Below are 16890 nucleotides of genomic sequence, written 5' to 3'. Positions count from 1 at the left end.
TTTTATTTAAGTTCGTGCTTAAAATTATTTTGGTTACTTAAGGAAATTCCTTTCACTCTTGAGAGTGTTTGGCTGCGAAAAATGTCCACATGAGTCACTTCGTTGAGCTGTCATCTGTGGCCAGGTCGTTTCATAAAAACAGCTATACTGTATCGCTCAGTGGATCTTACCTGGTAAAGTAAAAATAAATTGTTTAGTTTAATACATCTGCCCGAAAACAAAATTAACCTTTAAATGCGTTTTTTTTAATATCAACAGAGGGTTAAACAAACTTCCCCGTAATCCACGAGTCTCTTCGCAGCATTATTCAAGTGGACACTTTAACAAGCCGGCATTTTTCTAAATAGCCAAAATATTTTAGAGCAAGCACTTCCTGCCATGACACAACAACTCAGGGCAAAGCACCGTGCCACGAGCCAGCCGCTCTTTGGAAGCATCAGCGGCACGCACGCACGCACGGGGGGGGGGTGTGGGTGGGGCTCTCTGCCGCTGTCACGGAGCCGTTCCCCGTTGAGACACTCGGCTGCCTGTTGCCACTGACCTTGACTTTTTGCGGACGCAAGCCCTCAAGCGCGAGAGCCCTTAAGTGGCGCTGGCACCAACTGCCCTCCATTGTCAAGCGGCGCAAGAGCAAGGGCTGGAGAGGAATTTCCAGCGAAGCTCCATTTGACAGGGCCTGTCAGCGGGGCCCTGTTCATTTGCGTTTTTTTTTCAGGTGCCAGTGTTAGCTCTGGCCAGAAAGTTTTTTTTTTGTTCAAAGCATCGGCCGGCCCCCTTTGCCGGATGTTTGACAGGTGAGACCGTGATTTCTGACAAGTACACCAGATGGAAAAATGAGTCTCGGGTAAGGAGCTGCCCCGCTGGAGAGAACGTTGCCGACTTGTACTTTGAAAGGTCACTGGATGTCACATCAAGCGAGCCAGGCAGCATGCCGTAGCACCACACGTGTTTTAAAAAAACTGACAACTGTGTTTAGCTCCAGCACGTCGTCAAGTTTGCAAACGCTGTACGATGTAATTAATAAACAACGAGCTATTATTTTAAAAAACCCATTTAAATCCACTTTTCATTCCGTATTACATTTACATTTTTTTACCAAAGTGATTATACAATACAGAACACGTGTGCGCGTACGGAGAAAAAAACACCCACATACAGCCGCAGCAGATATTACATTTCATAGTACACAAGGAATACAAACATAATTGGATTAAATAGTGCATGTAAATATGCAATGTTTTACAAATGTAATTACGGGCAATATCAAATGCCAGCTTTAATAGTTGAACACGCAACAAAGTGGTATATGACTGCACGCTACAGTTCCGTTCACCATGCACTGTAACCATGATTAACTAAAGAGCTACGCTATGCAATTGATACACAATAAAGTTGCCGATACTCATCGTGATCATTATGGCAATCATGACCATAACGATCAAGATTATTAACATCCTAAATGCACAATGCATCATTGTGTGGCCACGGGCATGCTCTAACGAAGTCAATGGTACAGGGCTGCCACCTGCTGTAAATTCTTAGCGGCCACTGCTAAAAAAACCGGGCTGCCTGCAGATCGAAGTGGACATTTCACGGATGGTTTGAGGCTCCATGAAGACCCGTGGATTTATTTGTGCAAAGAAAACTCAATTCAATTAATGTGCGCGACTGTGCATAGAGCCAATGAGCGAAAAGCTGTACATGTGATTTGCTTGTTAAATCATGTGGCTTTAAGCGTTAAGCTCAGAATGAAGCAGGCCTTTGTTTATGGAAAGCAATTACTTTATTTAAAAAAATATTCATCTGCGGTTACACCCACACGTACCGAACGTGAAATATGCTGTGGATGTTATGTGGTTTTCATAAATTCAACATTACACATATAATGCATTCAAAACTTTATAGAGGGGAAAAAAAATCCACCAGTGAAAATGTTAATCAAATAAATAAAAAGCACGTGCGGAGAGAAGTGACATAATAATCGCACGGTGGCAGAAATAGACCCAAAACTCTTGCCAAATGTGCATACCCTGCGACTAAAATTTATGTTTTGCTCAGCTTGTTAGAACAGATTAAAGGCAAATATTAATCATCTAGAGCCAAAGCTCCTCACAAGCTTATTGCTAAGCTTCTTTTAGTGAGCATGTGCAACAGGATCGGATTAGGGGGCCCTGTCATCTGACCAGTGTGCGCTGGGACATAATCCAGCATGTTGTGCTGGCTTTCATCTTGTTGCGTTGCTCAAAACACAAATAGCAAAGTGGATGCACGAGTGCATTCTGGAGTGTGCGAGGTGTCTAAAACAAAGCATAACAACAAATAAATAATAAAAAGAAAAAAATCGGAAAAATGTGCTCACATTCGTTCATCTACCGTGGCAGTCTTTGAAAAATGTCAAATGATACGAAGAATTGAACCGATGTGGCCCGGATTAAAAGGGCAATGTAAACATTTAAACACACGCAGCACAAAGTTTGCGTATCAGCAAACACAATTCAAACTCTGACACTTAAAGACCTTGTTAAGTAAAGTTTATGCTTTTGCATTGCAAATATCACGTTTGTTCATGCTCCTAAAAGTGTATTGGCGTTCTGGTTCAATGCAAAGCACTCAGGCATTCAATTAAATGCCCCAAACCGGCGTTGGACGTGTGTGAAATTCCTGCACGTCCACTCTTTCAGCCGTACACATTTCATTCTTTGATAGCCATCCCATTTCCAGCAGAGTGTAGGACCGTTCTAAGCAATGTAATGTAACGAGACAAACTGTCTCTTCAAATTCATTTATAAAGTCTAAACTTTTAAAATCCCAGCGTCCTGAGCTCATACGCTATATAGTCTAACAGAACAACAGCCAAAGGGGAGAAATCAATATTTCATGGACTTTTTTTTTTATTTTTTAGACTATTTTTGTTCGTCACATTTCATATCAACTGCTTGGAATGTACTTGTATAAGCAATAACCATATTTCTGATAATTACAGGTTATTGACTCTGTTTTTGGATATGCTTAACTGTCAACTTGCTTTTTTTAAATCAGCAACTGACATAAATCTTAACCATTCACGTGACGCCCCCACAACCTCCATCAAACCACACTGATGAGCTTGGTGAAGTTTGGTCAATCAACCCCGACGACTGACACGAGGTGTGGGGAGGAGGCCTTAAGTCAGCAGTGATTGGCAAAGGGCTGAAAATGTACGGTTATTATTATAAAAGCATTGAACAGTGTTGTTTCTTTTGATAAACTCGAGTAATAACTGTCTCTGAAGGTCTGTAAATTATTGCTTTCCATGCATTTTATCTGTTTAAATTAAATTTTAAAAAATCCCACTAAGAATAACGGCCAAATTATTATGAAAATGTGAACTTTTTCTAGGACCGCTCATACAAGAATTTCCATTAATCCAGATTAATGCAGCATGCAAAATCATAATTTGGATCAAAATGTATTTACAAATACTCTACATGCTTTACAACTAATACTGGGCAGAATGCTAAAATATATATACACTATTTTGTAACAATTATACCATGCACCGACATTTGACATTATAATAGAAAGGTAAAAAGGATAATTGTGCAGCCCTCAAATGTATTATTCATATTCTTAGGTTTTTTTCGGTAAAGTCACGTAGGTAAAAAATTAAATTAATAAAAGTCAAATAAAAAATAAAATAAAAATCACGACGTTTCGGAGGCAACACAAGCTTCCGTCTTCAGGTGGAACCGTCACAGCACGATAGCTGTATCAAATGTCTTGCCCACGCCATTGCTGGCTGACTCGTCTCCACTAGAGGGAGCTCTAGAGAGCCTCGCTACGGGGCATTTGGCCTCCTCGTCCACGCGGGACAAACGCCTTAGAAGAGGTGGGAGGACCCACACTTTACCACGACCTGCCGATCGACTGTAGTGAAACCATCTGTACCGTTGTGACCTAGCCATTTCAAGTTCATTTTGCTGACCATGGCACCACAGCAAGGCAACGCCCTCAATCCGAGTCAGCTGGAAACAAATCAAGCAGCCGCGAGAAGACCCCCCCCCCCCAACCGAGGCCACAAAACCACAAATCTCGTGTGCCACCACCTCGACGCACCTGAGCTCACATCACCCGACTCATCAATCATTGTTCTCTTTTGCTTTGGAGCCAGAGGGTCGGTGACCTGCGTGTTGGGAGCTGCACGCGGCTCTTTAAGGAACGCTTCGTGGCCGTTATTTATGAAGGACCCCGCCGTCGCGTATTCGCTACATTGCATTGCGGCTCTTGAAATATTTGGGGGAGGGGGGGTTGGGGTTTTTTAACCGAATTCGGAAAAAAGTCTCTCCTTCTCAGGCGCCGTCCATAAATGACGTCACGCGATTTTGGACGATTTTTGACGCCCCCCCGCCTCGTCACACGGCGTCACAAAAAGTCAGACCCCCCTCAAATATGACGTCATAAAGCTCTGCCCCCCCCCAAAAAATATATATAAAAAACATGCTTGAAATCGCTTTAAACTATTGTCATTGTAGTGCGTATTTAATGTGGCGCTGCACTCTGATGTTGTAGGAAAAACATTTATTAAAAAGTCTATTTAATTAAGTAGAACGTGTTGTCTATATGTAATTTAAAGTTGCGCATTTTGATGTGACGTCACATTTCTCTCCCCCCCCCCCCCCTCGTTACACATCGTCACAAATGTCTGACCCCCCTAGGTGCGTGACGTCATTTATGGACGGCCCCGATGTTGGTTTCCCGCCCACCCCTGCTTTTGGGGGCAGCGTACAATCGTGAAAACGCCAGCACAGCGCCCCTAGTGGCCTGCAAGCGACTAGCAGTTATGACCTAACCCGAACAAGGACATCAGAAGCTAAATGAGCGGGCGATAAATCCCTCCCTGACAACATCTGTACCTCTGTATGAAATCAGACACGTACAGCTGTATACGCATAATGTCAGCCACAAGGCTTCCTGTGAGTTCGTAATTCCATACGCGAGCCAACTCTCCACCGCCTTTGACAACCAGTGTCTCATCCGCAGTCAATGCTTGCTCGGAAATGCTGATGGTCTGCCAGCTGTTCATCGTGACGGACCCTCTTCCATTAGATGCAAGTCCGAGTTCGACGCAAACTAGAATGCGCAAACGTGCCCATTGGCGCGTTGTGGATAATATAAGGAACAACTCAATTAAGCAGGTTGACAATGCGCCTGTTTCACGTATCTTTCCGTCCACATAATAATTAAACATGCATTTTTAAACATCCCATCCCGTGCATGCAATAGTTACAAACACAGCACGGTGCAGTACAGTGTTTGAAATGTCTCTACTAGAGGTCACCATCATCATCAATTGGCCCTCATCAATCCACCGCTGAACAAAGGCCTCCCAAAGATGTTGCCATCTCCCATGTAGCACCGGGCAATGTGCTGATCTCATTGCTCCATCTCAGCGATGGAGGTCTTCTTCCTCGGACGCGATTTTTTTCCCACCCGTTGGCTGCCACTCCGCCGCTACCCTCGCTTGCTCGTCGTGATGTCACCCCTTCTCGTGGCGTGTAATCCTGCCCAAGCTGACCACTCACTTTTCTTAACAAAGCTATGCTGCTGGTGGTGGTGGTGATGATGCGGCTGCGTTGGCAGCGTTCCAACAATCAGAATACGCTACAACAGCCTCAACACATTCTAGATTTGAAGTTTTCGTGACTGCAAGGATCCATACTCTTTGGTTCTTTTGGAAAAGGCACGTAGGTAAAAATAAATATAAATAAATTAAATCACGACGTTTCGGACGCAACACAAGCCTCCGTCATCAGGTGGAACAACCACAGCAAAAAAACAGTTGCTGAAGTAGGCGCCTACTTCAGCAACAGAAACGTCGTGATTTAATTTATTTGTATTTATTCTTACCTACGTGAGCCTCAACACATTCATCAATAGCACTGTAGCCGACTAATGTAAATATATAAAGGTCAACGTTTTGCGCAATAGCCCTTCTTTATAGAATTTTTTTTCAAGGTCAACATGACGTCGTTATCGTGTGTGTGTGTTCTCTAATCCACGTGTTCCTCTTCTTGCTGTCAGTGTAATGCACTGCACGTGCCTTTCCACGCTGCTGCTCAGTAAGCATGCCAACGTTGGACCAACGTTCCATGTGCACTGGGTCTGCGCACCCTTACACTTCCACATCTTCAACAGCAAACCTGTTATCAGTGCCCCTACCTTAATACAGACCAATTTAGACCTTATTGGTCACCCCATCCCACTTATAAATCTGAACGTTTATCCTACAAAGTCCCATCACAAGGGAGAAACACAAATAGACCAAATGTGCCCCTATTGAAACGGCTGTACGCCGTATGGACCTGAAGACTCAATTTCCCTGGACAAGAATTCGGATAAACCGTATGGGTTGACAGCTATGCAATAGTGTCCATGTTTCCAGACCCATGGCATTGCGCTTAAATTAAAATACAACTTATCGCATGTTTCAATAATGGCATTTCATTATGAATATTAGCACGGGCATAAACATATTTGCCGAAATGCTAACAAATCGTGTTTTTTATGCACTACAGGCTTGATAAATCCATTTGTTCAAACGGTTGAGCCAACATCACATTGCCACTAGAGGTCAGTAAAAGGCCACAAATTCGCTTCTCCCAAATCAGAGCGTTCTTTAAGTACGGTGCATTTTTTTTACGAATTACGTTCAAGATATTCAATGAACAGTGGGTTGCAAGCAGTAAACCAAGATGACTTACCAATGATGATGCATTTAATAACTAACAAAATAAATACATCGCAAAGTTATTTTATTCCAAACATTCCATCAACCACACACGGTCATTCTGGGAGTGCACACACATTTCTATCAACCTTGCTTGAACCTGTGCTGCACGTGAACTGCCAGATATTTAAAGGCAAGGACCCCCTCTATTACTAACTAAGAGTGCAATGAATGTTTTGCTGCTTTATTTGACTAGACGAAGAGAAAGACTGCACGTGAATTGCAGACTAAGGCTTGATTAATATTCCACAGGTGGTCGTAGACGAGACGAATCCTGACTAAAGTGAAACGATTTAAAGCTTTCGTGACTGCAGGGATTCATCTTCTTGGTTCTTTCGGTAAAGTCACGTAGAAGGGAAGTAATAAAATAATACAAATAAAACATAATAAAAGAATTCTCACGACGTTTCGGCCACAACGCAAGCAGCCGTCTTCAGGTGGAGAACAGGTCTGTTAAGTAGACGGCTGCTTGCATTGTGGCCGAAACGTCGTGAGAATTATTTTATTATGTTTTATTTTTATTATTTTATTACTTCCCTTCTACGTGACTTTACCGAAAGAACCAAGAAGATAAAGTGAAACGCATTCTAAATTGACATTACTTCCGAGATCAACACTTCGTGTGCAGAATCAATGTGCAATATTTAAACTTATATTTAAACTAATATCACCATCCATGCCTCAGCATGTCGAATTCGTTATGGGGCCCCCTTATTAAGATCACACCTTGAGACTTGTTTACAACCAATATTCACAGATCACACACTAAGTGAAAGCGCTAACCGCTGACAGTGGGCGCTGCACAAACATAAACTCGCCACGGTCGTAACACAGTCTTGCAAATTACAGTATATGTAAATAAGTAATATTTTTCAAAAACGTTTTTAAAAACACGCTTTTATGAAATGTACCGTACTAGTAATGGCAGAACTCCACGACTCCAGGAAGTGGCCCCGAAGCTTGCCATAACGTCAGGGACCGTGGCCACTTACAGCCAACGTCAGTTGACCGTGGACAATTAGACCCAAGCCGAAACATAACATATAAAAAATGATGTTTTAAAATATGTTTTTATTTTTCATGATAGAATATAGTATTGTCATCAGTATGACATAAGTATACCAAGTTTGCAATCGATACCACATTGGGAAGTGGGTTAAAATTGAATTACAATATTTGAGGATACAACAACAGACAGAGAGTTAATAGAAAGCGTGTAAAAATATATCTAAAAGAATGTTTAAAAATATGTTTTTTTATTTTTTTACGATAAAATATAGTATTATCATCAGTATGACATTAGTATATCATGTTTGCAGTCGATATCAGATTGGGAAGTATGTAAAAAATTCAGTTACAAGATTTGAGCATACAACAGAGTTAATAAAAAGCGTGTAATAATAAAAGAATAATTTAAAAAGGCTGACTTTTGGGGTACGGTAATGGCTCATCTACACATCAAAGGGCATAGTCGTGCGTATTCTGGCAAGGAGGTGTTATTGACTAAGGTGGCGACGAGTGGTTCTTTTGTTCCGAGTTTGGAGAGCACACGCACATGTTTGCACGTAACCACGCCGAGATGGCACGTTTCCATCACTTGCAGTGCCCTCGTGAACCCGCTCCTGGATTGGAGGCCTCCATTCTCCACGCCGCGTCGGTGACGGGGTGGGGGGGATTTCTACGGTGCCACATTCACCACGCTAAGTCAGTGCGTGTTGGTGAAGTGGCAGGGGCTGGTGGGGGTGGGGTGAAAGGGTCAGAGCCAGTTCAGATGAAACTCGCCACTGGTGTTAGCCGGGAATGAAAACATAGAGGATGGTTTAATCGTACAGCGTGCAGACTATGTGTTTTTTATTTTACCAGGTATGAGCTATATATATATCTATTTTTTTAGAAGCGACCTGGTCACAAATGATAGCTCAACGAAAGTGGCTTATCATCTTGTGGAAACGTAAAGCAGCCAAATGCTCTAAACGCATGTTTCTAGATGTGGAGGGAAAAACCGGAGCATCCGGAGAAAAAAACACACGACCACGGGGAGAGACACACGCAAACTCCAAATATACAGCGCAGGCGTCAGGGTCGAACCTACGACCTCCTGTATACCAGGCGAGGTAGTTAACATCTCCTAGCCATCTTCTTAGGTTCTTTCGGTAAAGCCACGCAGAAAGTAAAATAAAATAAAAACAAAAATCACGACGTTTCGGAGGCAACACAAGTCTCCGTCATCAGGTGGGACCGTCACAGCCAGATTAGCTGTATCAAGTGAGGCCACTCACTTGATACAGCCATCTCCTAGCCACCCACTGAAGGCATCACCAATCCACCCCGATGTTTGCATAATCATGATGGAAATACCGCGCGGGTTGAACTAAAACTCCGGTGGTCAAGTGATAAACGAGTGGAGGTCAGTTCATTAATGTCAACAATGCTTTATTTTTGTACGTGTTCCATTCGCCGCGCGCAGTGTTTAAAAAGAAAAACATTACGGGGAAAGCGAGCCCCCTGTGAAGGCGCAACATCAACATCACAGGTGATGATCGGCGTTGACAGGCAGCACCTACATCATCGCCACCGCAACCCCAGCTCGACTGCACAACAGGTTGGGGATACTGCACGCGATGGCATTTGTCGCGATTCAGGCTGTATCACTCATTCATCCTCGCGTACCGCACCGACACGTTTAATTAAAAAAAAACCTGCATGAAGCGAGCCAAAGCACCTTTGTTTAATATCCAAATACATTTCGATCATAAGCAGTTGGTCCACGGTTGAGCATGGCCAAAACTGTTTGTGTCGCTACTCCCCGCCAATGCGCCCGAGTGGGGGGGGGGGGGGATGCATTCTCGATTTTCGGACTAATAAAAACAATCCGCAGAAACAGAGCCAAAATAGGACATTTAGAATTGTACGAAATGTGTTTTCTTTTCGGATTGACGTGGAATATGACGTCACGGCAAGATGCGTCACTTCTCGTGTCCACTCTCTTCCTGCGCGACGTCACCGTTGTCCGCACGAAGCCGTGTTAAACTAAACACCGGTGTCAATTAAAACACGAACATCCGAGGGGAAAAAACAAACCACAAATTTACACCATTGGAACCTCATTTGCCAGTAAAAAATATGATAATTGTTTTGTTTTTACCCTTGGACCAGATGACGCCAAAAGGCGTCGCCTGGTCCAACCCATGTGAGACTAGGCTCTAAGGAAAGCTGTCTCGGGTGTGGACCAATCAACTTCAAGGACAGTGCACATTATCAGAGTTATGTTTTTTGTTTGCATTATGACTGCAGGTATTGTGGTCTATGCAAACATGACTCCTTGTAAAAAAGGTGTCAGTTTTGTTGCCAGATGGAAGGGTAAAAAAACAATTATCAAACCACAAATTGTCCTTAAAAATCCAGACATTGGAAACCCTGTGCCCACTTTATACCCTGTGCCAGATCTCTCCGCTGCTGCACGGTAGAGAAACCCGGTTTAAACATTGATCGAGTCCGGTTACAAATATCCAACTTTGGCAGGCTCTCCCCAATCCCGACCCTTGCGATCCTCCACCCAATCGCCTGCGCATGTTTAGAAATCTCAATTCAAATATCAAATAACTCGTTACACACCGCGTGCACATCAGCGATTCGGAAAGTGGGATACATATGTAGCACCTCTTAACTTGATTACTCGGCACTCTATCCTCAATAAAGTACGTGTTTAACAATCATCAGACTCGTGCAGCGGGTAACAGTTTTTTTTTTAAATCCTTTATATTAAGTTCACTTGCTTGCTTACTTGCGCGCTTACGACCGTGCAAATCTTTCGGTCGTTTTTTAACCCACTTCCCGTGATCCAATCGAGCTGACATTTTGCACACAGACTCGTTGTGCGTGACAATTTATTTTCGTGAATTTTTTTTTCCATAACTTTACACTTTTTAGCTAATTTTATTTTTATATTTAATTACCAATTGCTTAATGGTGGCAGGCAATCATCTGACCCATAGGTGGCAGCCATCTCAAGCCAGAGGACGAGAAGACTCTAGCCGCCACGCATATAAAGGATTTATAGTGAAAAACTTTGTTTTTACGGGTTATTTTTTTATGAATGAGATTGTTAAAGATGGACAGGTGCCACCGTTGTTGGTAGGTGGCGAGGACGGGCGTTTTCGTGACCCTGAGTGGCAGGATCGATGTGCAGAACGATTTCGCCTTTCCGTGGTGGATTTAAGAGGCATCGCTTTCTGAAACCTTTCAGATGTGCATCAAGTGGAGCGTGTGACGTACTGTGATTTTATACGTTTCACTCTTGATTGCATTATCAAATGATGATATTTTGAAACGATACATTTCAATGCAAAACTGAGCATATACGTTACATATCAGGCACTGACACAGAACACTCAAAAAGCTGGCAGTCTGCTCGAGAACACAACATAATTTGCAAAGTCCATTGTTAAGAAAATCAACAATATATCAGAACCCATAAATTAAAAACGTTCTTTGAAAGTGAGAGCGTTCATCTTTCCGATAAACATGACATTCATAATGAAACAAAGCTAAGCACAAACAATTACATTTTGAGCATGCTTCCCAATAACTTGCTTTCACATCATGTCACAACGAGTCCGCACTGGTTTCCTTGAACCCAGTCTCCAGGTTAACAGGCAAGCGATGCGTTCCCACTTTCAGATTAATTCAAAAAGGTATGAAAATTGAGCGAAGATTTCAAAAAAATTACGTCGAAAATTAGCCAAAAACATGACTACGTTACTTTACCGAAAGAACCAGAAAGTATGACACCGCTGGAACAGACGTCACTTTCGTGATGTCACTTCTGTGCTTTTCCCACGAGAAATGGTGTCACACGGCACCTATGACATTACTTTTGTTAGCACGATTTTTTTTTTAATCTAAGTTAGTAATGTCAATTATCTGTACGTCCCAAAAATATGTGAAGTTGTCCTTAAGAATCCAAAGATGTTCAATCTGAAACCGATTTCGACTGCCAGCACCACATTAAAATGCCGTTCTTATTGGTTCGATGTGCAGCAACAATTGCAGCGGTTATCGTCACAAGCAAGCAGTCTGCATCCCATATTTACCCAACGATCACACACAATCAGCTCCCTGTAACCATTACTCACGAATGAGCATTGTCACAAAATAAACGGGTTAATTAAATGGTACCTGATCCCATCTAATACTTGAAAGGCCATTTTAGCTGCATCGTCATCCATTGTAGGTCCTCCTGGCCCACACACATAGTATTTAATATCAAGGCTGGTTGATCTCATGAGATGTCAAGTAATAATGAGAGTTGCTATCAAAACAGTATCACATTGTAATTATATCTGCATGGCGATCAATATTACATACACCAAACCTATCTACAGTGAGCCTATCATAGGCTACTGGTTGAAGTTTTGTACATACTTTCGTTAAAAAAACACTTGCTATTTCCCTCATATGATATACTGTAATGTAATAAAAGGCTTAACAAAAACGTTACTGCAAAAGTATTGTGGGTTATTTGTATGGCTTAATTTGTAACATAATGGCTTGATGTAAGCCTATGCCGAACACTACTTTAAAATATTTGTCACGATTTCCCTTTGACTGCTCACATTATTACCTAAAAGTAATGCAGTGGGGGGGCGGGGGAATTATTTCTGGCAATTGTCACCAGTGACTTGTTCACCATGAGCAACTAAGAAAACTCACTACAACAATGGAGGTAACCAAGCCAATAGAAGCAGAATGTTAAACTGACACATGATGAGCACACAACGTCGGTTGCCAGAGCACACACAATGTGACCTCTGTGACCCAATTCAAAGTTGCCATCCAAGTTTCTCACCGGGAAAAGCGTCGATGAGATGCCGAGATTCGGGCAACTGTTTTGTTTTACAGTTTAGAATCTGTTGCAGCATCTGTAGGCAGAAAAATGTTGCAACTTCTGAGACCATTGGTGACAACAATTGCTCTAAAACTGCCCGAGTGTATCATTGTCGCTATCAGTATTCTGCATGTAAATATTCACCCCGCCTCAACCCTTCCTCTCCAATCCCCATTGATTCGATACATTGTCACGATTCGGCATTGCAATTCAATTCAATAATCTTTTCTATTGTTTCTCATTTCATTTCTCTTCTTTGTTGGCCTAAATGCGATATCATAGCATTAACATACATCGTAAATAATAGTTCAATGCACCTGTCATGAGCATAAGAATCAGTTTTAATCGATACATTAATGCATCCTTGGGTTGCGACCTCTGAGGTTTTAAAAAAAAAAAACAGGGCATATCATGGGAAGAAATATCTATGAAGATTATAGGAGGGCAGAACGACGTGCAAATGCATTGCCTTGAGCAGTGCATTATGTAACTGAGAAAAATGGGGAAACGTAATGACTCACAGATTTCTCAGGACCGCAGCGACCTCAATAGGTCGATGCTGGGAAAAACCAGGACATGGTGACATCCCTAATGCACCCTTAATGCCAAATTGGTTGACGCCGTTTCACAGCTAAGTGCGTGAGAACAGTCGGTCAGCGCTAGATTCAATATCACGGTTGCTGAGCCATCTCACAAGGGCATACGAAACCATGAAATTTAAGTGCAACCAACGTAATTATCTGTGGCTGCAGTGGTGTGTAATTAATTTTAATTTTGAGTTATATTCTTCTTAAAAGTGTTTCATGGTGTGGGGATTTTAAATGAACGAACACATACACACACCAAAGCATGATTTAATATCTGGCACTGCCTGCGGACTAATTTAAAATGATAATTTTTAGTTAAATAACCAAATTTGAATCCACTCCAAACGAGACACTCAAATCTGGGTGGATTCAAAACAGCAGCAGCAGTTACAACAGCGACATCGTCACGTGGGTTGTCATAACAAACAGCAGAATCGTCACTGAAATACCCAATACGAAGGCACTTAATATATCTGCAATAAACAAGAAATGTAAGGCGGGTAGATGGAATACCATTATTTTTCAACAACTGAAGGCTCGTACATTTGTTCCGTGGAGTATTATATATAATAAAAAAAAACATTACAGTCTCAGACAGAGAAGAGGTTTTTTTTTCAAGAACATTACATAATGCCAATGAGTGCGTTCCAAAGCCGGAAGGCTATGGAGCCGTTATGCGCACTTGTGTGTTTTTTATATAGTTATCTTTCAGTAAAAAAAATATACGCCTATCAGTTCGATAGTACATTACAACAATATTTGATGCTTCAACTTTGTTTCATCTTTAAAACAAACTGTCAGGCACACAAACGGGAAGTGAAGGTTTTCAGAAGGAAATATTTAATATGTCGACTCGAACCTAACATCAGTGCACTTGTGGCACCACATGATTGTTACGTAAAGATTGGGCTTTTAAACAAGCCTAACATTACCTTTTGTCCGAGTCTACAACATCTCATTCAGAAACCATACCCCAACCGTCCCATATAGACCGTAGCTACTACGGTGACCATGGTGCTAAATAAACACGCTCTCCATTCAACATTCACCTGTGCTCAATTTTAATATTTGTACGTATTTAAAAGGAAACATTCCTCATTACAATTTCTGAAATTGCCTATCGCCAGATAGGCACCGTGGTAGAACAAATGGATTGCAATCGGAAGTTTTCGAGTTAAAACTCTGTTTGGGTGGTTGACTCAGCCCATCACCCCTCTGGGGTAGGGTAACATATGTACCACCTTGTGGGGAAGACAACAGTGGCTTTTCTACGGGCAGACTCGCCCCTGCCATAGGTATAAGGAATTCCCACCACCGGCTCAGAGCTGTAAACAATAGATTAGCACTACCTCAATGCTTATTTGAGCAAGTTATCACTCAGAATGTTTTTACACAGTATGGAGGGGTGTTTTGCGGTTTTTGTTGAGCTGTATATATCTCTCTGTTGTGTTTTAGGATAATGCCATGTGCAATCTGCTCCAGCACGTAGGGTGAAACGTCGGATAACACGCCAAAGACACGGTACAACCCACAAACACAACATAGAACTTATACAGAAAATGGTATAAATATTGTAAGTGCTATCCATCGCAACTCTTTTACTTTCACAGGCTGTTCCTTGGTGTATGTTCGTAGAATATTATTTATACACTGCGGTATTTAAAATACCAATTAGGTAAACACATTTCCCAACAAGGAAACAACTTCAAATGCCACGTTTCATTAAACAAATGCTAATCAAAATGAGAGACAAACTTAGACTGACATTATTTCTCTTCACTGTTATAAAATGATACCGTATGCTCAGCTCTGTGCTACAGTTTGAGATGTTTGACTTTAAAAGTCTAAAATATTTTGCTCAATTATTGAATATAAAACGTCACATATCATTTATTACTCATATATAGAGCATAAAAAACTAAAAATATTCAGTGTATTATTAGACATAACCCCTTTGAAAATTCGTCTAATTATGAAAAAAGGTACAAAAAAAATTGTATCTTTTACTATTCTCTGAAATCAAGCTCCCACACAATTGCCATATTCTCCACATAATAAGACACATTCTTCCCACGTTTATTAAAGCAAAAGTTGAGGGTGTATCCTGGCAAGTGTGTGTGCGCGCGTGTGACGATTACGTCTTACTCTGCGAAGCGTCGTACAATCTGGTGAACATGAAAACACCCCCGTAACTGTGCCAGGATCACTGGCAGACATTTCCACAAGGAAAAAACTTGAAGCAGGGCTCACCCAGGGCCCCTAATGCTCCTTGAGCTTGTTGTGGTTGGAGTCCTCGAGGTGAGGGGCGTTCGTGTCGGCCGTCCGCCACATGGCGAGCGAGAAGGCTGCGATGAGGCCGAGGTTCAGGCCCACGGCCAGGCCCAGAGCCGCCATGGACTGCGTGAAGTAGGAGGCCTCGGCGCTCACGTTGGTCAGGAGCCACGCACGCCGCAGACCCATGTCGGCCGCCACCGCCTCCAGCTGCACGTGGGTGCCCAGCACCGCGCTCACGTGGAACAGCTGGTGGCTGTGGCCTGCAAGCGGGGGCGAGGCGGGGGGGTGGGAGGGAGTGACAAGAAGACCACAATGAAAATAAAACGAGAACCCACAATAAGACGGGAACTTTCGATTTAAAGCTTTCGTGACTGCAGGGATTCATCTTCTTGGTTCTTTCGGTAAAGTCACGTAGAAGGAAAATAATAAAAATAAAACATAATAAAATAATTCTCACGACGTTTCGGCCACAACGCAAGCAGCCGTCTTCAGGTGGAGAACAGGTCTGTCGAGAAGGCAGCCCATTCAGACTCTGCCTTCTCGACAGACCTGTTCTCCACCTGAAGACGGCTGCTTGCGTTGTGGCCGAAACGTCGTGAGAATTATTTTATTATGTTTTATTTTTATTATTTTATTATTTTCCTTCTACGTGACTTTACCGAAAGAACCAAAAAGACAGAAACTGATCATTGTTTTTTTACCCTTCTATCTGGCAACAAAACTGACAACTTTTTTACAAGGAGTCATGTTTGCATAGACCACAATACCTGCAGCCATAATGCAAACGAAAAACATAACTCTGATAATGTTTTTTGTTTGCATTATGGCTGCAGGTATTGTGGTCTATGCAAACATGACTCCTTGTAAAAAAGGTGTCAGTTTTGTTGCCAGATAGAAGGGTAAAAAACCAATTATCATATTTTTTACTGGCAAATGAGGTTCCAATGGTGTAAAGACGGGAACTGGTGATCGTTATTGCATAATGCACAAAGGCCGAGTGCCTTTTCAACCTTTTTGAGAATTGTAGTTTGAAACGCGTGGCTTTCCGACCTATTCACTGGCATGATGTTTTTTATTGTCATTTACAAATTATTGTCGGCATCAGGCAAAATGTAAAGATGTGGATTATCAATGAGGTTACCGTGGACGATTCTCTAAAGTGGCATCGCACTGCTCTAAGAGTTCCTCATGGATTCTTTATCTCATAGCACAACGTGGAAAGCATGGGTACAGAATTAAAGTCTTGCCCTGCCACTGTTGGCAGAAGGGCCTGAAGTGGAGGCAGCTCCAGTAGAGGCCTCTGGCATACGCCTTTTGGCGTCCTCTGGTCTAACACCATTAAAGACGAGGCTCAAAAGAAAGCTGTCTCTGGTGTG

General features: G+C 42.3%; 1 protein-coding gene across 4 annotated transcripts in view; it reads right to left on the bottom strand.

Annotated features, from left to right (window-relative positions):
* Positions 1-10862: 10862 nt before the first annotated feature.
* The window catches only part of LOC144935469 (membrane progestin receptor gamma-B-like), a 29716-nt gene continuing 23688 nt past the window's right edge, over positions 10863-16890 (bottom strand). For 3 of the 4 annotated variants that reach the window (XM_078862144.1, XM_078862143.1, XM_078862146.1), the window contains exon 10: positions 10863-15774. In XM_078862144.1, coding sequence (XP_078718270.1) covers positions 15500-15774 — 275 coding nt within the window. In that variant the 3' untranslated portion in view covers positions 10863-15499. The remainder of the gene's footprint in view (positions 15775-16890) is intronic. The other variant, XM_078862145.1, reaches the window with a different exon arrangement.

Source organism: Lampetra fluviatilis, chromosome 13 (assembly GCF_964198595.1).
Source record: "Lampetra fluviatilis chromosome 13, kcLamFluv1.1, whole genome shotgun sequence".
Classification (NCBI taxonomy): Eukaryota; Metazoa; Chordata; class Hyperoartia; order Petromyzontiformes; family Petromyzontidae; genus Lampetra; species Lampetra fluviatilis.
Note: the sequence above shows the minus strand (reverse complement) of the source record. Positions and strands in the feature narration are given on the sequence as shown.